We start from the raw sequence: 25,267 nt of genomic DNA, 5'->3' as shown, positions 1-25,267 counted from the left end.
CCTCAGGAGATAGGGAAGCAGATGGGAGCAGAATGACCACCAATACACCCCCTTTGATGTAAACTCACTCCCCATGGTGAGAAACCCTGGCACCTGGGGATGTGTTAGCTAGAGTTGCATATCATGGTCTTGTGAGAAGATGCACTGAATGAAATATATTACTGTCTTTTTTATCTGGAGGTTAAATAAGAAAGAGAGAACTCCCTTTTGAGAAGACACCATTTGGCAAAAGTCCCTTCTTAGTGGGCATCTCCTAAAGTAAAAAGAATTAGAGGTTTCATTTTTCCTAGAAACTCTCCCGCTGTGCTCGCTGGTGGCTCAGGGCCGGGCTCTGACTCCTCAGGTGAGACGCAGGATCCTTATATTAGGAATACAAGCCCATTGGACTTGCTGCTTGCTTGCTGTACTGTCTTCTTTCCGCAGAAGTTGACCTTCTCGCCTTGCCAACATACTGTGTAATCATCAGCCCGACTCTCTGGGTGCCTTGCTAGCCTTCCCAGCAGGTGCTTGTTGGTATCAGGGAGACAGGGAAAGGGCACTGCAGGTTCTGTGGCGCAGGCAGCAGTGTGGTGTGGATTCTAATACTGCATTTGATGAATCAGCCATGCTCCATGTTAGGCTTGGAAGCCATCTTATAGTAAAGACAAACTAGGCTCGTTCCTGTTGATGATTAAACCTCTGTTTCTCAAGGATTGGACTATGCCCCACCTGTAACCTTAGCTACAAATGGTTCTGCACTGCCTGTTGCAAGAAATGGAAACCTTGTCTTGGTTTCAAAAAGTTGTTATGATCATCTTGCAATTTTGTTTCTAAAGGTTGCTATGATTGCCTGGTCACCACCAACTTGTTGGGTTCTGCGTCTGTAACCCTGCCTGTTTGCCTGCCAAATCCCCCTTTAGGAAACCACCTACCCCTTATTTTACCCATACCTGTTGCTGACCTCTTGAACTCTGCCTTACTGGGAGACCTCCTATGTACACCAATGAAATAAAATCTTGGTTTAATTAATTCGGCCATGGTGATTTGGGTCCGTGGTCTTTCTCCTTACATCTTTGGAATTCACACATTCTGACATCATCCTCTTTGGTTATTTTGATTCCCAAAACAACTGGCTCAAATTAGGGATCCTTACAAAATAAGATGTATCATATCATTCCTCGTTCCTGCTTTTGATTCTCTCTTCCCTACACAATAAAAGTCCAATTTTGTCTCTTTCCATCTAATCTCCATCCCCAGATCTGTTTCTATCACACTAAACCCATTGCCACTACAGCAACAAAGCTTTAATTAATTGTAAAACATATTGTATTGCTTAGCAGGTTAAACGTAATCTCATAGCTCTCTGTACTTCTAGTGTGCACAATTCCATTTCAAAGGCTAGAAATCCAGCCTAATTGATGATGTTTGATCATCATCAAGGGTCAAAGAGCAAAGATAATTTCGTGCTCACAGTGAGAAAAGAGGTTACATTACGTAATCATGACTTTTATTTGCTTCACGCTATTCTTCAAAATCAAAATGCCTATCTTTGGTGTCTTTTCTGAAAAGACATTACATTTGAGGTAAAAGCGATTATCATCAGCCATAGGCAAAGCATATTCTGTTAGATCAAGGAGCCCTCTGGGTCCTTCAGTGTTTTTCTTTAGCTTTCTCCAAACACATGCAAATCCACTCCGAATCAAAGCTGACCCACTGCTGGATGTGACAGACTGGCTTTAGGCAGCCAGAGAGATGGATTAATGACCTCAGCAAAAAGCTGGCATGTTCAAGAGATTTAAAATATTTTTTATATAACAGCCAAAGCTGTTCTAGGGTTCAGAGGAATCCCAGTTTCCCAGTAGGACAGACTCCTTGACTAATGGCCAATCTCTAAGCAGAGGAGAGGACAAAACCTGATGTTTGTGTCATGGCCGGGTGTGTGTAGGGGGAGTGTGGGCTGGACAGGCATCGGTGTCAATTAGGAGGTTTGGAAACTCAACCTTGCCAGCCATGCCCTCGCAGCCTCGCCGAGAAACACTGCCAGGAGGCTGGAGACAGGATCCATGGTCAAGCCAGGGGGCACCTGTCCTGTTGAAGGTCCCTGCATCGTAGATATTTGCAGAATGCCTTGTTTTATGAGACTTGTTTTGTTCTTGTTTTGCCTGATGGCTCTTGTGGAGAGCAGAAAGCCCAGGAGGAAGAGATGGACAGGGCAGCTGGAAATGCCCAAGCAAAGGTAAACTTGCCGGGTTGTGAGTGTGCGTGAGTGCGTGTGTGTGTATTCCCAGTAGCTTTCCCCAGAAGGGGTTGTGGGTACCTCCTTCAATGTCCTAGTAGAGTGACCCAGCTAGAGAGGCCTCCACCTCTCCAAAGTGCTGTCTTCTGCTGCAGTGCTGAGCACTGTGCTATAGTGAGCCTTGATTCCAACATCAAGGCATAGGCATCAGGAGCCTTTTGGTAGATGGCTCAGACTCTCTACATTCCCTGATTTTGCTGCTTGCTAGATCCTGCAGGGAACATAGAGCCTGGCTAGAGAACTTCAGCCAAGTATTGAAAGGGGAATGGTATAAGGATTTAATGTGAATTCTTTTTTTAAAAAATTCTTTTAATGATTTATTTATCTTTATTTTATGTTCATTGGTGTGAAGGTGTCAGATCCCCTGGAATTGGATTTTCAGACAGTTGTGAGCTGCCATGTGGGTGCTGGGAATTGAACCCGGGTCCTCTGGAAGAGCAGACAGTGCTCTTAACCGCTGAGCCATTTCTCCAGCCCCCTTAATGTGAATTCTTAACAAAACACATAATGCTGAAGGATTGCTCCATGCTTGCAGAGATATGAGGCCCAGAGCTGGAGCCCTAGCATGACAGAAATAGACGAAAGGTAACTGGGGCAGTCTTCTTTAATTATCAAGAAAGAACTTGATCAGATTAATGAGTTTTGTGCTACAGTTTTGAATTCTAGAGGAAGTGTATGATAGGTTGTCAGCAATATTAAAAACAAAATTGAGCCAGGACATCTGCCAACCCACATCCAGGAAGCAGAGAAAAGCGAGCAACCAAGTCCAGCCTGACTTCTGATCAACCCACCACACAAGAACCGGGCCCTGGGAGAGACTACTGGTCTACCCCGCTTTTTGGCAGAGAGGGAACGAAGGGGGCAGGAAGGAAAAAGAGAGTGCCTGCTCTCTCCGCCTCTCCCCACACGCACCAAAACATGCTTAACAACAGTGAATGCTGCTGCAGACATTCCCAAGAATTACTGGCTAGGCCCAGAAGTTGTACTGAAACCTGCTGTGTTAAAAATAGTCTCCATTCCTGGTGAATCTGACTTGGACGATGTACCAAACTTGAACCCCCACGCTGAGGCCTAAGGGCTGTCGGGCATGAAGAAGGCATGAACACCTGTGTGAAATGGTTTGGACCTGTTCCTCCAGGTGCTCTGAGAATGTGTGTGTGCTTTGGACAGAAATAGATTGGGTCTCTGTTAGTTTATTTGCAGGGCCTTGAACCTGTGAAGCAAACTGACTAGGTCGGTGGTCTTCAAATATTTTTTTTTACCATGTACTGTTACTGGTAACATTTTCTGGAAACTGTACTAATTAGTCCCTGCTCATGCCTTTTATCTGTACACACACACACACACACACACACACACACACAGTATTGTATATAGGCATACTAGATTAAATCTTGGCTGCTTCCTGATTTTCAGAAGGAAACTTAAGAATAAGAATTACAATTGACTTCTAGTGCTTGGGTGGAGCCTGTTCCTCTGGAACACCTGGATCTCTGAGGCTCTGTTCTACTCAGCCAGGAAGCACAGCCCAGACATACCTTGGGTGTGTGTCCACAAGAACAGGCCAGAACCAGAAAGGGCCTCTCAGAAACCACCTGCTTAGGGGGAAATGCAATCACAGGTGTTCTATGAAAAGGAGACGAAGTACCAAAGAAGGCTAGGAATCCTTGGCATGGGCCATTTTAAATAGATGCCTTCACAACAGAACTCTAGAATCTTCTTGATTCAAACGGGCATTGTGAACCTTGAAAAGGGACTTAGATCACTGATTCTTCAAAATAAAACAACAACTAACTTGTGGGACACCCTCCCACTGAGAACATGCTGGAAAGCGGCCTAAATGGGCTCATTTTACATAGCACGAGTGCCTCAGGTGTGAGTCACGCTGTTGCTGGCTCACTCACTAAAAGGAACAGCGCTGCAGGAAGCTGTGTCTGAGAACGGTGCCCACACTATAGGACTCACTTGGTAGCCTGGCTGCCACAACCTCTGTTGCTTCTCAGAAGACCCAGAGCGTCTCTTGGTGCCATGTGGACACTGGGAACATGAATCTGACATTTGGGGTGAGGACCATTCCTGAAGTTTCTCCCATGAGGAGTGGGAAAAGATGTGGTGTGTGTTCACTGAAGCAAGGATAGAGAGAGGATAGGAAGCATGGTGCAGGGTCTTTCTGCTTTCTCAGGACGAGCGTGTGGTCAAACCACCACAGAGCTAGGCCGTCTGGAGGCAGGGGCACCAGTTACGGTCCTGATACTTTATTTTCAAAATTTCATTACATAGGAGTTAAGCTCTTTGTTCACAGCCTTGGGACCCTTTTTAGAGGTCTTGTTCACACACAAATATATGTACACATTCACACATGTGCATACCACCCATGTGGTTCTCGTCACAAGAACACAGTATACGCCATCTGCCTCACATAGTCCCATACCACACGAATGTTACCTCATTCACACACGATTGCATGCCTTCTAACCTGACAGTCTTCCTGCATCTGCTAGCAAACCACTCACACAGGACAGTTACTCTGCCAAGCAGCTGCCTTTTAAAAACCTGTCGCTGACTTCCTGGCCTTCGGTGTTCCTCTGTGTTGAATTGTGGTCAATGGAGTCTGCTCCTCTGATCCAACACTTTCTGTTCTTCCTGCCTTTCTGTCTCCTACCTCAGAGATGCCTCCTGCCTCCTTCCTCCCTAGTTGCTTCCCTTTTCTGCATACAGAGGCCCAGCTCAGTCCCTTCCCTCTTGAGTCTGAGTCTGGGCATCCTTTGTCTTCCCCTTTCCCACAACCACTCTCCCTGTGCCCCAGCCTTGCTCCCCCCTTGGTTGGTTTTCATCCTGGTTCTGTTCTGCTGGACCAGGACCAGCCTCTTCTCCTGCCCCCAAGTAACTCTTGCCCATGACAGGGAGTTGAGAGGTCAGGGAAGCTACTCTCTGGCCATGCAGATTTTTCCTGATCGTGCTGAGCCTCAGTTTCCCAAACTGAAAGGTGAGGGGTGTCTAAAATTCACAGTTGAGAGCCTGCACGGAGCACTGTCACCGTGAGAATGGTGTTATGGCTACTGTAGTTAACAAATCAGAGCTCTGACCTGCCCCATGGACACAGCTGCCCCACAGGCATGGTGACCCCCCCCCCTTCACATAAGGTCAGGTTTAAAGTCACCCAATAGTTTTGGTTTTTCTGTTTGTTTTTTGAGACAGGGTTTCTCTGTGTAACAACCCTGGCTGTTCTGGAACTCGCTTTGTAGATCAGGCTGTCTCGAACTCACAGAGATCCTCCTGCCTCTGCCTCTCAAGTGCTGAGATTAAAGACCTGCGCCACCATCTCCTGGTCAGTTTTGACTTCTTACCATGAGGGTATGGCTCAGGAGGTGGGGGCTAAGGGCTATTCCCGGGAAAAGACTAGTGGAGAAAGAGTCCCTAGGGAGACCTCAGTGATTCCCGTTATCAATTAGTCCCTTAAAAAAAAAACAAAAAACCTTGAGCCTCAGTGGCAAGCGATTTAAGCCTACTGTATCCCGTTGAAGTGACGGCATTCTGTGACTTCCGGTTCACTAATTCTCCCCTAGATAGATGTGGAAAGTGTGTTGACAGGAAGGATTTGCGACCACGAGGCAGAGGCAGTTAATGTCCGTGATCTGCTAAGCCCTCTGAGCTCCTTAGGCACCTCCCGGGCAGTCTTTGCTGGGATCTGCTTATGGCCCCGATATTGGCGGATGGTGGGCTGCTCTGACCCTGGAACAGGTTCCTCGTCCTTAGGTCCCGGAACAGAGGACTGAGCAGCGATGCGGCTACAGAAGTAGAGGCATTTCTCAGAACCGTTTCTAGGGGAGGAAGTGGGAGCACAGCGAAAGCGAAGTAGCGGTGTTGTTGATTTCTGCCAACCTGGCACAAGCTGGTGTTATCCAGGAAGACAGAGCCCCGTTTGAGAAAACGCCTCCAGCAGACTGACCTGTAGGCTAGTCTGTGGAGCGTTTCTTAACTAATGATTGATGTGAGAGTGTCCAGCCCATTGTGGGCAGTGCCACCCTTAGGCAGTCGGTCCTGGGTATAAGAAAGCAGGATGAGCAAGCCATGGGGAGCCAGGCAGTAAGCAGCGCTGCTCCATGCCCTCTGCGTCATCTCCTGCCTCCAGGTTTCTGCCTGGAGTTTCCTGACTTCCCTTAGTGATGAGCTGTCAGCTAGAAGATGAGATAATCCCTTTCTTTCCAAGCTACTTTCGGTCATGGTGTTTGTTGCAGCAACAGAAAGCAAACCAAGGCAGTAGTTCAGAGACTGGTTGTGCACAAAGCACCCGGCTTTCATGTTTTGTAGCACAGGCCTTTGTGGTTCATTGGCATAGTGCAAACTTCTTTGAGCATACTGTGTAACATCTAGATCCACATACAGTGTCATGTATTGCTGTCTCAGAATTTTTTGTCTTTTTTTTTTGGTACAGTCTCACTATATATCTGGAGCTCACTAATTAGACCAAGCTGGCCTTTAACTCACAGAGATCCGCCTGTCTCTGCCTCCCAAGGGCTGGGAAGGCCAAAGCACATGGCGCCCAACTCTTTGGAGAAATAGTCTTTATTTATTGATTTATTTGAGGTGAAGAACGTTTTGAGACTAAGGACTTGGGGCGAGGGTAAAAAACAACTTCATATGGTACTGTCATGGCACATGCCCTGTGTTTTCCCAAACCTTTAGAATGACCAGCACCAGAGTGAGCCCCGGGTCAACAAGGACTCTGGTGTCAATGACATGCTGTGGCAGGATCATCCATTGCCAAAAGGTCCTGCTGTGGGGTAGGATGTGGCTGATGGAAGCTATGTGCGGAGAGGAGCCCAAAGCTGGCTCAGAAAAGTAAGCTCTATTGTTTCATAAAAGGAAACAGAGAGGACTATACCCCATATCTTTTGCTGTCATTTCCGGTAAAGGCTGACAAGATGCCCCTAGAGCAGGCTGGCCTACGCTGGACTTCTGCTTTTCTTTGGTCCAAAGTGGGAGACATTGGAGTCCAGTTTAATTGCTCATGGGAATGGGCCATGACAGAGGGAGGAGCTGGGGACTGGCAGCCGAAGTTGAGGACAGACACCTCTGTGAGCCCCATTACCTCAGAACCTCACAGTGGAGAAAGTGAAGACAGGAAAGGGCGGCTTCCTGAAGACAGGAAGAGTCAAAAGACTTGGTTATGGGTCATCTGGAATCAGATGGACCGAGCCAGGTAAGTGACCACTGAGGCAAAGGTGTGTCATGCCCCCTGGCACTAAACTCGCTGCCCCGCGCCTCTCCTGGCTCACTCCACCCATTCCTCATTCCCTCCCCATCTCAGAAGACTTCCCCAGGGCATACCTCAATAGTTTCCCTGCCAAACCATCTCCTAGTCTTCATCCTGTTTAGTGATTCTATGGCATTCAGCACTATGGTGACATCACTTATCCATCCACATGTTTATGGTCATCTCCTCAACTAGGCTAAGCCCGTGAGGATGTGAGCAATGTTCCCCCCTATGGTGTGAACTTGTTAGGCAGATTAGCTGTTCCCAGAAATATGTCAAGTCGTTCCGGGGTCTGGGAACTAACAGATGGCTGTCCATATGGATGCCGACATCTTCACGGTTGGAGGGGGAGAGCCTGTTTGAGTCAGAGCCCTCACTGGAAGTGGAGCAATGAATGGGAGGTCTGGGGCTATGAGATAGAGATCGACAGCCCACAGAGAAGCCCTAGGCTGAAGACTATAGCTTATAAAGGAATCTGTTTGGGTCCAGGGGCTGGTCAACCCTTAAACTGGCACCAAGCTAATAAGAAAATGCCCTGTGATTATGGAAGTGATGTATATCTATATTGTCCAAGATAGTAACCGTAAGCTAAGTTCTTAGCATGTACACGTAGCTTGTGTGACGGAGAAACAGGAGAGTAATGGTATTGAATTCTGTCTAAGCTGGGAATGGCTGCCTATTTCCGATGGCTACTTCACGAATGGCACAGCTTTGGTGTCCCGTTGCATAACACTGTCAGGGCTGAGCTGGAGGAGGATGAGACAGGTGTCTCCGAGGTCACAGAGCAGGAAACCTTTCTCCTATGGTCCAAACAGGAAACGCTGGTTTTCTTACAAGCGAGTGGGTCAGGAACAGGAGGGTAAGATGAGAGTCTGGAAAGGGGGTCGTTAGGACTCAGAACCAGAGCACCCTGTTATCTCTCCAACCCCCAGAATTCCGCGCACAACAGAAGGCCAGTTTCCTTTCACACACCGGTCACCTCATCCTTTAAGCCACACAGTCAGCACCATCCTGCATCTGGGCAGCTCCGGAAACTTCCTAAGGAGCTCCAGGGTAGAGGGCTGCCAGTTTCCGGGGTCCACTCACCTAGCTCTCACCAGGGCTTTGGGGAGTCCTGCACTTCTGTCTCCTCAGAATCACCCAGACCCCTAGAGGCAGTGCAGCAGCTCCCCGGGTAGTGACAGTGTGGGTAAATCTGAGAGTCAGTCACCGAGGTACACCAGGATCTTAGGGTGTCACATTGGGAGCGGTGGTCCTCGGTGTGGCTGTGTGGGAATTTAGTGGGGGTCCCTCCCAAAGGCACAGAGTTCAGTGCCCAAACATCAGGAGTTTTGGAAGCTCCTGGGGAATTCAAATATAAAGCTAAGGCCAAGAACTATCTGGTTTAAAACAACTTTGGCTAAATGTGCTAGACTCAATTTAAGTTCCTCCTAGAAGCTGGTCGGTGCACCTTTATGTTACTTCCACTTTCCTGAATGTCTAGGGTGTGCTGGGCATTGTGCTTAGCGCAGACACAGGGATGAGCTCAGGCCACACCCTTTAGAAGTCTGCCTGAGAAGTAGAAATGGTACAGCTTAGGTGTGTCCCATAGACTAACTGTCCTCCTGCCCCAGAATAACCCGAGCAGCAGGCAGATGCCTTACAATATGCTGGATCTGACTGCTCTAGGACTAAGAGGTTATGGTGGCAAAATTAATCTGGAAAGAGCATAGGAGGGACTGAGCTAGATGGGGTGGGGGGTGGTGGTGTACAGACCTCTCTCCTGAAAGACAGAAGTCACTCCAGGTCTAGCTGGGGAAAGCAGCCTTTTGGAGATTTGTGTCTGCTTTTGTCACAGTGTATTTATTACAAACCACATTGTAACACCTGAGGCCGACTGCAGCCCTGGCTTTCTGGAACTGAGTCTGCAGACCAGGCTGGCTTTGTGCTCACAGAGATCCACCTGGCTCTACCACCGACCCTGGGATTAAAGGCGTGCGCCACCGTGCCACCATGCTCAGCTTTGGGAAATGTTTGGAAAAGAAAAAAAACTTGGTGATCTTCACGCTCCTACAGCTTAACCACATTCATTGAGAGCTTGCCAGGGTAGGAGACTGTTCTGCCTGGGAAGACATCTGCTCTTAGAAGTGGTCGGAAGGACACATCCTCTGGTGACCATCCCTGTGGGCGTGGGGGTGGTGGGGAAACTTTAGCCTTTTCTCTCCCTGTGTGTGTCAGAATAGAGAGAAAGTACAGACCAGGGGGGCCCTGCAGAGAGTCATCCACCCACAGGGCCTCTCCCAGTGCCTTGGTGCGCCATGGAAAGACATTTCTGTTTCTTTGCAGTCACTTATATAAAAAGAACCCTGATGTGACCAAAATCCGGCCAGGAAAACCTCAGCCTCTGCTCAGAGTCGATGACCACGACTTCACCATGAGGCCGGCCTTTGGCGGTAAGAGAGCTTCCTCCCCTCATCTCACCTGTCCCCAGGGCCGCTAAACTGAGGTGCGTCCTGTACCATCCTTAGTCATGGCTCTTTTCCATTCCCGCGGAGAGGTAAGCTCTCTAAGGAGAGAAATGGTTTGGGGGAGTGGAGAGGCTGTGGACAGAGGCCACAGCCACCCAACTGTTGACCTTCACAAAGGAAAGCAGGCTGTCTTTTCTAAAACCAACAACCAGCCAAGGATATAGGTCACTTGATGGCCAGCTGGGGTGTCTGGTGGGAGCAGGAACTTGGCTCATTACTGAGGTCCCCCACATCTCTTATTGGTTCTCCCCCTCAGTGTTCCCCTTTGGAGATCAGGGAGTGGACATGTGGCTCCCAGGATCTGGAGGAATGCCTCACTGGGGACTACATTTCAGTCAGGTTAGGCTGCAGTAACAAAGCTCCATGGGCAAGGTGGCTCAGAACCCAGACACACTTGCTTCTCATAGTCCCAAAGGTCCAAACCCAAGGCTAGACAGATTCTGGGTCTGGAAAGGGCTCATAGGTGACATCTGCTTACTCTGACTGCTAGTGTTATGTCACCACAAATGCCAATGACCAGACACAGACTTGAGTCCATTTAAAAAAAAATTACAAGCCAGACAATGGTGGCATACACCTTTAATCCCAGCACTCAGGAGGCAGAGGCAGGAGGATCTCTGTGAGTTTGAGGCCAGCCTGGTCTACAGGACAAGGTCCAGGACATCCAGGGCTACACAAAGAGAAATTCGGTTTCAAAAGAACAAAACCAAAAATAAACATGTTATTTATTTCATGTGTATATATGTGTATATACACACTATATGTGTGTATAGTGCTGGGTCATGTGGTCCCAGGGGAACTCAGGTCATCAGGCTTGGTGGCAGGCGCCATTACCCACTGAACTATCTCACTGACTCAGCAATTATTTATATATATATATATATATATATATTTTACAATTATTTATTTAGTGCACACTTGCCATGCCAACAACTTCTGGGAGTCCTCTCCTTCTACTATGTACATTCCAGGGATCAAACTCAGCTTGTCAGCCTTGGTGGCAGCGCCTTTCCCCGGCTGAGCCATTTCACATGACTGAACCTCAACTCTTTAAACTGCACTTTATTCAGAAAGCCTGCAGTTTGATAAGACAGTGGGTTATGGCTCATCTCCAGGCAGCAGCTAATATCGACAGTCAGTGGAAACAGAGCAGTATTCTGACTTTAGAAAGAGCAGGAGCGGGAAGAAGAGAAGAAACAGCAACAACGTGTCTCTCAAAGACTAGCTGACCATCTGCCCAGAGGGGCAAGACGGAGCTTTGGAATGACTGACGTCAGCAGTTCTCTGGGCAGCGTGGGGTGTGGGAGGTGTAGGGGTGTGTGGTTTGCACGTGAACCTCACACTGCAGCAGCACTAGCAGGCTGGGCGGCAGCACTACCAGGCTGGGCATCAGCTCAGAACAAACAAGCCAATAGTAGCATTAGGATCCACCTGCGTTGAGCTATTGGCAATGTCCATGTGAAGATTCTTTTCTACAATGTGAAGTCCAATGTGCCCTTAACACACAATATAGAAGGTCTCTGGCATCTCTCACCTCCATCATATCCCACACGGTGAATGCGTGGAGATCTCTCTGAGACCCTTTTTAAAAGGGCAGGAATCTCATTCAAGGGAGAGTTCCATGCCCATGATCTAATTACCTAGTTGTTCTTTGATAACATTACCTGGGGAGCGCAACTGGAGTCCAGCATTCTCATTTTGTGGGAGCGTAAGCACCTGGGCGATGGCAGCTGGTACAGAGCCAGCGTGTCTCCTACAAAAGGAGAACAGTAGAGTACACAGACCCTCAGCTCACCCTAACCACATGCGTGTGAACGGCCTGGGCGAAGCAGGTCAAGCCCAGTCAGGCTGCTGCTGTTCTTAGTTCCGCCTTCCAACAGCCTTCAGGACCGCCACCCCCATTTTCCTGGGGCAGGGATACACATTTTCCCGAGGCATCAGTAACCACAGGATAGCCTCAGGCAGGTCCGCAATCTTTTCTGAGCCTCTGTTCGCTCCTTTATAGAAAGGGAATAGTCGTCAACACACGGGTTCTGCCCAGACTGTCAGAGATAACATATGTAAAGCCCTTGACATGTGTTCATTCACAGGAAGTCCAGCTGTCAGGCCTTCCTCTTGGGGGACTGTTGAAGGATTAAGACATTAATTTGTCTTACAGGCTTTGGCGTTTTAAGAGGGCAATGTATTTAACCCGGGTTCTGGACAGAACTTGGGTCATCAGGTTTGTGTGACAAGCACCCATCTGGGGAGCTATTTCACCAGCCACCGTGAGTTTATTTCATATTCACATAGGAGGGATGTGTGCTTAGGGTATACAATGGAAGAACCTGGAGTAGCCTTTAGAAACAGCTGTGTTAGTTGGGCCAGTGATCCTCCCAGAAGAGGGGGTGAGACTTCTGCTTCGGAAGACAGCTGGCTCCGGGAGTAGGGAGTGTCTGCTGAGGAAGATGGGCCTTACTATCATGAAAGGAGAAACATGGCGAGTTGTAGTAGAGACTGCAGAGGTGATGAGTTACAGGGAAGAGGCTGACCCGAAAGGAAATGGAACCCAGGAAACATCCCAGCCACAAAGCAGGTGCAGCAGTGCAGGGGTGCAGGGGGCACAGGGGTGCACAGGTTGAATGCCAACAACAGCGAAAGGAAATGGCTATCAAGCATGGGCCACTCATGCCTGAGGTCTCTTTGAGCAGTCTGGTGGGTGCTGGGACTTGAACTCAGGTCTGGAAGAGCACCATATGCTCTTCTTAATCACTGAGCCATCTCTCCAGCCTCTGGAATTTCCTCTATTCTCGTATTTGGAGTTAACTAGGCCTTCTTCCAGCCTCCAACAGCACCCGGGTGTGTGCCTGTCTCTTTTCATTGGTCTGAGCTCCTAGAGAAAGGAATCACAGCAGCCACCTCCAGAACCTGGCTGGCTGCTCCGGGCTTGTAGCCGACAGCATCAGTATGAAACGCCAGAGTGTGCTGTCAGTGAGTGCCACTGTGTGGACCTAGGAGGGCCTGCGCACTTGTGAGAGCTCCTTCAAGTTATGCTGCAATAACATCTAGTCTTTTGTTTTCTCCCCCTCCCTCCCACCCACCCTCCTCCTCCTCCTTCTCCTCCTTCTCCTCCTTCTCCTTCTTCTCCTCCTCCTCCCTCCCTCTTCTCCTCCTCCTCTCTCCCTCTCTTTGTAAGTTGGGACTGAAACTGGGGTTCCCCACATGCTAACCACATATTCTACTATAAAGTAATCTTCTCAGCCATCTTTTTTTTTTTAACAATCTAACACTCAAACTGTCAAGTTAAGACAACCAATAAGGAATGGTTATTACACTTTTGCCTTTCATTTTAACTAATTTTGTTAGCTGCAGATCATTTCATCATAAAAAAGAGGTCTCGTGAAGGAGCCTAAAGAATTCTTTGCCTTTGGATAACCCTTAATGATTTCCGTATTCATTTTGATATGGCAACTTCTCGACAGATAATAGAGGCTCTCGCAGATACTGTTTTTCAATTTCCGTGGTAACGAGGACCACGCACTACTCACAGTGCAGAGAGGCCATTGCCAAAGATGACTGTCTCGGGATGTCAGTTCCGTGCATAGGCTTTGAGTGGGGGGTTCAGGGCAAGAGGAGGTAATGGCAAGACTGGGAGACCCCTGGATGAAAGATACTTCAGTGGCCTAAATGGGGATGTTGTTTTGGTGACTTTTATCTAGGCATGAAGGGGAGGAAAGAGGTTAGGTAAGTTTAGGTCAAGCCCACCTGACCCAAAGGTTAATTCTGCAAAGGGGCAGACACAGTATAGAGGCAGAGATTCGGCCTTTTCCTTCTGTTCCCATCACACAGCAGGTGCTTTTACAGGCCCAATGGGGGGCTGGTGCTTTCTACAAAAACAGTCATGTCTCTGAAAAGTATCGTAGGTAATCATTACCATCCTAACCTCCAAGCTCACGGCCTTGTCAACAAACCTAGTGGGAAATAGACTGGCAACTGTGTAACCTCCAAAATCCGTGCTCTTCATTAGAAACACTACTAAAACCAAATAAATCTAGGGGACTGACTTTGGCTGTTCCTTGATTTGAATCCTGTGTGTAGGACCCTTCCCAGGCTTTATACAGTGAATCAAGATGAAGGTCCCCGCCTAGCAGGCAGATGAGAAAGCCGAGTCTCAGAGAAAGCTGTGTGCCCAAGGCCACACTAACCCAACAATGAAGACAAAACTGAGACCTAGAAAGTATAACAATCCTTGCCTTGTTTTAATTTTTGATATTGCATGATTTTTCAAAAGTCTGCTTCCCAGAATAAGGATGATTCCGTTTCTCCAACTACATCCTATAAACACTTGAGTACACATGCATTCACGTGCACGTGCGAATATGCAAAACCCTGCACCTTTCCCCAGAGGCTCCAGGATGTCTCCCACCTGTCCCTGGACCCAGATGATCACAACATGCGGCTCTTGGTGGGCGGGGCCAGGACACAGACATAACTAGTCAGCAGCTTGCAGGAGGTATGAAGGATACCTAAGGAGGTGAGAGGGGATGCGAGGCCAGAAGAGGACCTGAGGAAGAGGAAATGGCTCTCTACTCTCTCTGGAGTTTGGTAGATCACAGGATCCCAACAAGGGCATGGTAGCTTCTGTGAACTTGTCTTCCACGCTCTGATTTCTGTTATTTTTTTACCGCAATCTCGTCCTACTGAAGGAGTGGTTGAGGAGGACAGGAACGGCGTGTTCAGAGACTGCTTCCCTAGTCCACAATAGACCCAAGAATGACCTCACTCTTGCCCACCCATGAGAACACAGAGGCTGTAGTGTGCCCCTTCCTCCTTTTCCACTGCTTCAGAGGAACTGCGTGCTGTTGGCTTTATGCTGAATGTCCATCATTCTGTGGCCTATGTGTGGGAGTAGAGACTGGAGGAGGTCAAGTGTTTTCTTGAGCGCAGTTTGAGCGCAGTCAGTCGATGACCCAGTGGCCCTAACACTTCTTGTAGCTTTTACTCCTTCTCAGACACTGTGATGGCTGATCTTAGCTGTCGGCTTGACTACATCTTGACTCAGCTAATACCCAAGCAGCTGGGCACACTTGTGAGGGATTATTCTTCAATGGATCATTTGAGGTTTGGGAGACCCACCCTAAATTTGGGCCACACCTTATAGTGGCATCCACATAAAAGGACATTGAAGAAGGAAACTTCTGCTTCCTGCCTACTTTCTCTCACTCTTGCTGGCAAGTTCATCCATCCTACAACTGAGGTATGCCTTTGCTGGTATTAGAACTCACTTCTTCAGGATTCCAAAACAGACTGATGACGGGCCTAGACATCAAGCCTCATGGACAGAGCAGCTATCAGATTCTTGGCCTTTTCTTCAGGAGACAGCCCTTGTTGGACTAGCTGGACCACAACTTGTAAGACATTCTAAAAAAAAAAAAAAAATCCCTCTTTAAATGTATATATTCACTCTATCAGTTCTGCTCCTCTAGAGAACCTGACTAATACAGATTGTGGTAACAGGAGTGGGGTATTGCTGTGACATTTCTGTCCATGATGTTTTTGTTGTGTTTTGTTTCATTTAGGAGGAAGACTTTGGGACTTTGGGCTAGGAGAGTGACTGAATGCTGTAAGCAGAGGCTAAGGGGCCATCCTAGCAGGAACTTGGAGTGTGGTTTGCTGAGGGCAATGTGGGCTCTGGACGCCCAGGTCAAGAAGCTTCAGAGGGGAACAATATTAACAACTGGGCTAGGAACCGTGCTTGTCTTTTGGCAAAGATTGTGGATGTTTTTTGTCTTTGTCCTAAAAGTTTGCCTGAAAATTGAAAAAATGTTGGATTAATTTCCCCGGCAGCCTAATCTGACTGCTCCGTGCAGGTATCCAAGAAGAACGGCCTGAGCGAGAAGAAAATCGAAGTGTACAGTTGGAGGAGAAAAAGAGCACCAGAAAATTTAATGTTGGAGCCAAAACTTGGGCTGAAAAAGCTAAGGAGAGGCCCCGTGGGAAATGGGATACAGGGAGTGGGGAGCAGGGCCCTCAGGACAAGACTCTAGTCAGATAATCCTGTAATTTGTGAAAGAAAAAAAAAAGGCTTGAGGAATATTTTGTTCCTTAGAAGCAATGGATCAAAGTTTATGCAAATGTAATTCAAAGAGGCGCCAGGTTCCAACTGAAACAGATAGCCAAACATGGCAACTTTAGCCACGTAGTTCTGGCTTTAGTTTCAGGAAGAATACATGAGTAAAGGGGTTGTGGAATCTTCCCCAGCGGTTAAGGATAGCTGCTGAGGCTAGGCATGTGGTGGGGAATCCTGCATGGAGGCCCCAAGATGCCACTGTGTGAGGATGTGAAGGTGAAATCTGGATTCTGTTAATGATCCTATGATGTTGGAGGTGCCAAAGCTGAGGGAAGTCTGCCAGGGAGTCAGGAAGTGGAAGCAGCCAAAGAGTGAGTGCTTCGCAGTCAGCGAAACGGGAAGAGCAAAGCCATCTAAGCCCTTGACATCAGATATGTGGTTACAAGATTTGAAGTGTGCTTTGCCAGGTTTTGGCCTTGCTTTGGCTCCTCCCCGTGCCCCATTCTTTCCTTTTGGAATGATAACGTATATTATGTGCAAAAGCGTGCTGGACGTATATGATTTGCTTTTTGATTATACAGGAGGTTCCAATTAAGAAACCGCCTCGGGTCTCAAAAAAGACTATGGATTTGTAAAGTCTGTTGAGACTGTGAAAGACTATGGGACTTTTGAAGTTGGACTAAATGCATTTTCCACTGTGCTATGACCAGGAGCCTATGAGGTCAGGGAATGAAGTGTGGTAGTTTCAATGAGAATGGTCCTCACAGGCTGATGTATTTGCATGCATGATCCTCAGTTGGTAAAACTGTTTAGAAAGGATTAGGACTCATGCCCTTCCTTGTTGAAGACGGTATGTCACTGGGGGTGAGCTTTGAGGTTTCAAACAGGCATGTCTTTCCCAGTGAGCGAGCTCTCTTGTCTTGTGTTTGGGGGTCAGGATATGAGCTCTCAGCTAAATGCCTCAGTGCCACGCCTGCCTGCATACCTGTTGCCTCGCTGCCTCCAGTGTTGGTCATGGACTTTAACCTTCTGCAAGTATTAGACCCAAATTAAACGTTCCTTTTATAAGTTGCCTTCATCGTGGTGTTTTATCACGGCAACAGAAAAAGTGACAAAGAGAGACTCTGACATGATTTGAAGCTGAGCTGTATATGAAGTTCTGTCCATTAAGGTGAAGTTCTAGCTATTGTCACCCCAAGGTGTGGTCTTTAGGAAGGTAGTATACAGCAGCTATATTAGTAGCTCCAGACTCCAGTCTCTTTTCTTGAGCCCCAAGAAATCATCTAAAGCACCACATTTACCCCTAGTTCCCTCCAGAACTGACTAATGCTCCCAGGAGAAGCAGAACCTAATATCAGACCCCCCTCCTTGCTGTGGAATATTATTTGAAGATGTGTTATGTTCGTTTACACTGTGGAATATTTGTTTAATGGTGCAAATATGTATTGCATTCTTTTATGTTTCATTTGTTTAACTCTGTGAAGCTGTGTTACTTTGCTGGCCTAAAACACCTGATTGGTCTAATAAAGAGCTGAATGGCCAATAGCAAGGCAGGAACAAGGCTAGGCAGGGCTGGCAGGCAGAGAGAATAGGCAGAAGAAATTGGTGAAGAAGAGATTGGGGAGCAAGAAAAGGAGAAGGAGGAGGACATCAGGGGTCAGCCACCCAGCCACTCAGCCAGCCATGAGTAAGAAGTAAACATTAGGGGCTAGCCACCTAGCTACACAGCAAGTCATGAGTAAAAACGAAAGAAAAGTATATAAAATAGAGAAAGATAAAGGCCAAGAGGCAAAAGATAGACAGGATAATTTAAGAAAAACTGGCTGGAGATAAGCCAAGCTAAGGCTGGGTATTCATAAGAAAGAATAAGCCTCTGTGTGGTTTATTTGGGAGTTGGATGGTGGGCCCTCCAAAGAAGAAAGAGCCAAAAGAGTCAGAGTAAAAAACCAACACAATGTTTCCCTCTAATCCCCATAATCCTGTGCAACTTTGTTAGCTGATGTCTTCACAAAGAAGAGGGCATACTGGGTTATAAGTCAGTGGTAGAGTTCTTGCCCACCATAGAGGAGGCTCTGGGTTTGTTCCCCAGCAACACTTAGCTTCCCACTGTTAACTCTAGAACCTCTGATTCTTCCCAATGATAGAGCGGGGTTTATAGCTCAGTGGTGGAGTCTTTGTCCAGCAGGTGTAAGAGCACAGGTTCAATTCTGAGTACCACACCTACCTACAAAGTCCTGACGTTAAAACAAATACTTAGTTCCTCAATAAACACGACTTAAAGATGACATACGGTCTTTTAAAACTTAGTGCCAGAGGCCTGGAGTGGAAACTCAGTGGCTAAGAATACTGCCTGGGAGCGGGAGGAGAGGAGGGAGGGAGAACTGGGATTGGTATGTAGAAAATAAATAAATAAGCTCTTATTTCCAAAAAGAATATTGGCTGCTCTTGAAGAGAACTGGGGTTCGTTCCCCATACCCACATGGAGACTTACAACCATCTGCAAATCCGGTCCCAGGCCATTTGACTCCCAGAAAACACACATGCACATAAAACCCAACTAAACCTTCAAGTTTAGTGCTGGATGCTGCTGTTGGTCTTGTTAGGAGCTTAGCTTCCACGTCCTAAGTGAGGCTGGCTCGTGATTTTGCCATTTTTGTCCTTGTTTTGACTTTATAAAATAAGTTGATGTTTTTGGATGTCTCTTTTGGTTTCTTAAACTTTCCTTCTAATCTTCCAGGAGAATGTATAGAAGGGTGCCAATTCCTCCTAAACCCTAAACCCTTTAGCTTTGCTGCTAAAGCCTGCTGAACCTGTTATTTTCTTTGTGGGAAATTTTTCATCACAGATTCAACCTCACCTGCCTCTTTAGAGCGGCTGTTTGGCTACGGGTATAAAGATGTTAACTATGATTGACAGATGCCAAGTTCGTATTTTTTCTCCATTTATTTTTTTAATATTAAAACATATTATAAAAATTTTTATTAAAAAAATTGAGACCTGGGCCAGCTAAGTTGCCAAGGCTGGCCTCAGAATGCGATCTTTCTGACTTAGTGTCCTGACTAGCTGGGATTATAGGCATGTACCCCTGTCTGACATCATTAATACCAAAATCATTTAAAAGATTTTTCTCTGCAGTCTACATTTATCAAAATGTGCACAAGCCACAGGCTCTGTTCACTAACTTCTCACTAAATACACTCACCAATGTAAACTCTCATCCAGCTCAAGAAAAAGACATGACGCCAAGATAAACAGTTTTAGAATTCTGGCCTTAGAGTCTTACCCGGTGTTGTTTGGCACTGTGATCTAACTTGGTAGAGAACTCATCCCATACCAGACTGAAAGCTACCAGAGGGCCAAACTCCAGTTGTACGTTAGCTTCTCTGTAAGAAGATGATTCAACCTTGGGTCAGCAACCACGATCTCCACTCGGGCACTGGGGTCACGCTATGGCTTCCAGCTCCTCTGCAGATACAGCCTAGGATAGAGGCATAGTCCAGTTTGTAGCTTGCCCAGCAAGCGCGGAGAACATTCCCTTCAGCTTGGGAACAGTGTGGGCTGGCGACCGGGTCTCTGACCTCAGTGATAAAGCACAGGCACCTTATAGATCAGGGGTGAGCCGAAAGCACCCTACATAGAATTCCGAGTCCCGCCTCACCCCTGAGGCAACCCTCACTCCACAGGGAAGCTGCTGGGTTGTCCCTGCACCCTAGATGGAGAGGACTGTGCCTTACTCAGCTGTCTCTGCTCTCCCACAGGCCCGGCCATCCCTGTGGGTGTGGACGTGCAGGTGGAGAGTCTGGACAGCATCTCCGAGGTGGACATGGTAGGCACTGCCCCGGGCTGACCTCATTGATGAGGGATCACACTTCTGAGAAGCTAAGAGTATGGGGGCCTCTGGGGTGCAGGCTGTGACTGTGAAAGCAGGTGACCAGACTGGATCTTGGGGATAGCTGACCCAGGTACAGTAACATCTAGAGTAGGGTTATTGTTTCCACCGGTAAAATTAGTTGGGGCCTGAAGCCCGCATCTGCCTTTTGAAGGTCTGCTGCAGGGGCCCAGTGACTCACACTTGGAGGAGTGTTGGAGACGGCTTTCTGATGGAAATCCTTCAAGGCTCTGATTTTCCATTCTTGTGTGAGCACAGCTCCCAGCCTTCTGTGGCAGCCCCTCCCCCACCCTCAATGTTCATCCCGTCTTTTGACTCTCACATGGAGGTTCGCTCACCTTGAAGGGGAGCTTGCCTCTCCATGCCTTCAGTCCTCTTGTGTTCGCTCTTTTAGTTTGCAAACTTCCTCTGTCCTCCCAGGAGGTTTTCTTTTTGTCCTTTATGTCTCTGTGGAGATAAGCTCCTTCAGAGGCCTACCCAAGCTCCTGGTCTCGGGGCTCTGCTTTTCCTTCATAACTCACATAGTCGGTCTAGTTGTGCTATGGGTTTATTTTGGAGCTCCCTCCCTCCCTTCCTCTCTCCCTCCCTCCCTCCCTCTCTCCCTCCCTCCCTTCTCTCCCTCCCTCTCTCCTCTCTCTCCCTTCTCCCTCCTTCTTTCCTTCCTCCCATTCCTCCTCTTCTTCTGCCTTCTTCTTCTCCTTGTGTTTTTGTCAAGCAACCATGGTCTTGTCTGGAAGTAGATACTCTAGCACTGAAACCCCCCGCCCCCCATACCCTCTCTTACTTGATGCAGTCAGCACAGCTGAGAAAGTACAGGCTGTGTGCTCCTCAGAGCTCCGGCTCCTGGCAGCAGTAGATCTAGGAGAGGAAGGTGTAGATGTGAAGGTCTCCAAGATACTAGAGCACACCCTACTGCATTCTTTGGGTATTCAACAGCTGGGTTCACTGGGTCTGAGGTCAGTCCTTAGACTCCAGTCAGGCACTAAGTCTGACAGTCATCTGCCCTCCTCCAAGTGGGACTGCGGATTGATGTCCTAGGGAGAGGCGACTAGAGTAGAGTCTTAGTTAGGGTTGCTATTGCTGTGATAAGACACTATGGCCTAAAGCAACTTGAGGATGAGAAGGTTTAGTTTGCTTACACTTCCAGGTAATAGTCCATCACCGAGAAACTCAGGGCAGGAACCTGGAGGCAGAAACTGAAGCAGAAATAATGGAGGAACACTGCTGCTGGCTTGCTCAGCTTCTCTCTCTCTCTCTCTCTCTCTCTCTGCTTTTTGAGATAGGGCTTCTCTGTGTAGCTTTGGAGCCTGTCCTGTAACTCAAGACCAGGCTGTCCTTGAACTCACAGAGATCTGCTTACCTCTGCCTCCTAAATGCAGGGATTAAAGACGTGTGTTATCACTGCCCAAGACTCAGCCTGTTTTCTGTTTCCTTCCTTTCTTCTTCTGTTTTTTTTTCCTCACCCCCCCCCCCCCGCCCCGGGGACAGAGTCTCCTTGTGTGTTACTGGCTGATCTCACAGAGATCTGCCTGCCTCTGCTTCCTGATTACTGGAATTGAAGGCGTGTGCCACCACGCCCAGCTTCATCCGGCTTTCTTACACACAACAGGATCACTTGCCCAGGGTTGGCACCACCCACTGTGAGCCAGGCCCTCCCACATCAATCAATCACTAATCAAGAAAAAGCCCACAGACTTGCCAATAGACCATCTGATGGAGGCGTTTTCTCTGTTGAGGTTCATCTCCAAGATGATCATAGGATGTGTCAAGTTGATAGAAAACCAACCAGGACACATGGCTTGACCTGCCTAGAGAACCCATAGCCCGTGTGAAAATAGGATTCCAGCAAAAAGGTAATAGCAGGCAGAGACCGTCCAAGCTGGCCTCACACAGCTGGTATTTGAGAATCTGCAATGTGGCAGTCCTACCCCACTCTATGGTGTCCACCAGAGCGTGCTCTCCAGCTGTGTGACCGGAAGGGACATTTGGCTGCTCCCTTCCCATTCACATATTAGCTATTTTTTTTGTTTGTTTGTTTTTGGTACATCAAAGAGCTCATAGCAAGTGCTGATATACTGGTAACCAAATCAGTTAGGAATAGACTCGTGAAGGCCCAGTCTTTGATTGTCCCCGTCCATCCCTGCAATATCCGATTCACTCACTGCTCTCTTCTTGGTTGACTCCCGGAAGAAGGGCTTCTGGGCAGTTTCCTCTCCCCATGTAGCTTGTGTCTTAGCTCTGGCTTACGGTCTAAAGGCCTGAGTGCATCAGTTATGCAGGTCAGGAGACACATTTTAACAAGACAAGCCTCTAAGCTGAAACTGTAGTAAATGTGCAGCTGTCTCGGAATTTATTGCTCCGGTTTTCCAGTGAGAACATATTTTTAATGCTTCTGGTGACTGCACCTAGGAGCTTGCGTGAGTTAGAGAAGTGCTCTACACGGGACTATGTCCCCAGTCCGCAGCTAACAGGCATTTACTGAGCGCTTACCATGTGCCTTGCTAGACATTCAATTCAGTGGTGTGGTAATTCATTCTGTGAAGAACACAGTTCTGCCTTTGAGGATCTCACAGTCCAATGCTAGAAATCTTCACAAGAGGGACACCTGACTCCCGGTTTCTGTCACTGGCCACTCTGAAACCTGTTGAGCAGTGTTGGAATGCCTGAAGCCGGCTACATCCCCCCAGCTGCCTCTGGGAAGAGACTTCCGCAGTCTTTGCGGTGACTTGACAGCTCTCAGTTTATAACCCTTGACTCTTTCAGGCTCCTTGTCACGTACTCTGTGCTGGTCTAAATCATGTGATAGGGAACTTCCCACACCTTCAAGGGTTCCTAAAAGTCTAATCTTCCCTTTGTTCAGGGCATTGGTTTGAGACTTTGGAGGGAGGTTGCTGAGGAGGTGGCCTTGAAGGACTCTTCTGAAAAGGCTCCTCTGACCCATCCCTCTCACATCCTCTCCCTCCCTCTGGCTCCCTCCTCTTCTCCTTTTCCTTTCTCATTCTTACTCTTAATGAAGTTCCTGTCCAGGTTTCTAAGGGAAGTCTCCCCTTCCCTTTACGGTCTGTCACATTTAGATCTCCATTTATTATACTCTTCCTAATGCTCCTTCTCCAACCCTGAGTCTTAGTCATGGCCGTGAGGCCCTTTTCTTCCAAGAAAATTCACTGATGGGAATTGTGACACCTTTCTTTCCAAACTGACTGCTGGTACTCATCTTTTGCTCTAGTAAGAAGCCCTATGCATGGGGACCTCATGAAGAAGACCAGGGTTTCACTGCACCCTGCTGGGTTGTGGCACCATAGCTGTGTTTTCAGTTACAAAAATGAGTCACTCTCTTCTCGATTGCCACAGTGCCATCGTGTTGACCATCATATTGGCTATTGTGCTCAGGGCTACAAAGCCATCACTCTGAATCTGGAAGCAGAACCTGGGGTATTCTGCAGTAGAGGATGATGGGTATTCTGCATTAGAGGATGTTGGATATTCTGCAATAGAGGATGATGGGTGTTCTACAGTAGAGGATGATGGGTATTCTATAGTAGAGGATGATGGGTGTTCTGCAGTAGAGGATGATGAGTATTCTGCATTAGAGGATGATGGGTATTCTGCATTAGAGGATGTTGGGTATTCTATAGTAGAGGATAATGGGTATTCTGCATTAGAGGATGTTGGGTATTCTGCATTAGAGGATGATGGGTATTCTATAGTAGAGGATGATGGGTATTCTGCAGTAGAGGATGTTGGGTATTCTGCAGTAGAGGATGATGGGTATTCTATAGTGGAGGATAATGGGTCAGTTGCAGGGAGGGATGCTCTCTAAGCCTTTCTATCTAAAGAGTTTCTGGCTTCTTCCCTGGCTCCCAGGACTTCACAATGACGCTGTACCTGAGGCATTACTGGAAGGACGAGAGGCTGGCCTTCTCCAGCACCAGCAACAAGAGCATGACCTTTGACGGCAGGCTTGTGAAGAAGATCTGGGTTCCCGATGTCTTCTTCGTTCACTCCAAAAGGTCCTTTATTCACGACACCACCACTGACAACATCATGCTGAGAGTGTTTCCGGATGGCCATGTGCTCTACAGCATGAGGTAACCGTCCTGGGGCCATTATTCCTGTCCAGTCCAGGGTGTCTCGTCAGCTCCTTTAGCCCTGGTGAGTTTGTCTCTGTAGGAGGGCCTGTGGGCTGGCACAAGCCTTTTGATGTCTCTCAGTCTGATTCACTCCTGCAGATGGCAACTTCCTCTTTGCTGGGGTCTTACACTTGAGCTAAAAGACTAGTTTGGCCAGACTTGATGGGAACAATGACCTTTTATCCCTTAGACTCTAGCTGATTGTCAATACGGATTTAAAAATAAACAACGGTAGCTACTGTCTATTAAGTGCTATTGCAGACTGGCTTTGGTGCGAGCTTGGTGGTTCAAGGGTCCTTATTCCTGGCCTGCGCATATGAGTCTCCAGAATGAGTATCAGATAGGCTCTTATCTTGGGTAGACGATAGAGCCAGCCTCACTTTCCAGGCATCTCTGAGGGAGGCTGCCCTGCTGGTTGAGGTGGTGTAAGAGAAGGGTGCAAGCGTGGCCAGTTAGCAGCCAGCAGCCCCACTCCAGCAGCTGGGGGACAGCAAGCCCAGTAAAGGACCCCCACCAGGATCCCAGAAGACAAAGTTCTAGTTACGTTTCCATGGCTTAGATGCCTGACGCCTGGCGGTGATCCAGCAAGGGCATTGTACCGGGTCTTCCTCAGCGTGGGAAGAAGCCTGGGCTCATGGTCCACCTTCCAGCCAGCTCCTGTCTTTATGTCGTGCAGAATTACGGTCACCGCCATGTGCAACATGGACTTCAGTCACTTCCCCCTGGACTCCCAGACCTGCTCTTTGGAGCTGGAGAGCTGTAAGTGTCCACTGCGTCCTCGCCTTTGCCTTGTCCCCTCTCCCGTCTTGTGCCCCTGGAGGGCTGTGTACTGGAGAACTGCCCCCTGCCATAGCAGTTGTTCACCCTGGCACAGAGCATCCTTGTTGCTTCCCGCAAGAGGGTAAAGCTGTCGACTTCACTTGTTTTCCTCTCCCCAAGATGCGTACACAGACGAAGATCTGATGCTCTACTGGAAGAATGGGGACGAGTCCCTGAAAACGGATGACAAGATCTCCTTGTCCCAGTTTCTGATTCAGAAATTTCACACAACTTCCAGACTGGCCTTCTACAGCAGCACCGGTAGCTAATTTCCATCACAGTGAGACTCAAATGTGGAAGAAACACATTTGAACCCTCCAGCCTTAACCCTTCCCACGTCC

At 48.0% G+C, this 25,267-nt stretch overlaps 1 protein-coding gene across 1 annotated transcript in view; it reads left to right on the top strand.

The window, feature by feature from the left end:
* The first annotated feature begins 1,868 nt into the window (after positions 1-1,868).
* Positions 1,869-25,267, top strand: part of Gabrr2 (gamma-aminobutyric acid type A receptor subunit rho2) — a 42,860-nt gene continuing 19,461 nt past the window's right edge. Inside the window, exons 1-6 of the mRNA XM_048420653.3 lie at positions 1,869-2,215; positions 9,858-9,964; positions 19,847-19,914; positions 23,842-24,065; positions 24,784-24,866; positions 25,047-25,187. Of these exons, the coding sequence (XP_048276610.3) occupies positions 2,043-2,215; positions 9,858-9,964; positions 19,847-19,914; positions 23,842-24,065; positions 24,784-24,866; positions 25,047-25,187 (796 nt within the window). The 5' untranslated portion in view covers positions 1,869-2,042. The remainder of the gene's footprint in view (positions 2,216-9,857; positions 9,965-19,846; positions 19,915-23,841; positions 24,066-24,783; positions 24,867-25,046; positions 25,188-25,267) is intronic.

This window comes from Myodes glareolus, chromosome 16, assembly GCF_982192425.1.
Source record: "Myodes glareolus chromosome 16, mMyoGla1.1, whole genome shotgun sequence".
Taxonomy (NCBI): Eukaryota; Metazoa; Chordata; class Mammalia; order Rodentia; family Cricetidae; genus Myodes; species Myodes glareolus.
Note: the sequence above shows the minus strand (reverse complement) of the source record. Positions and strands in the feature narration are given on the sequence as shown.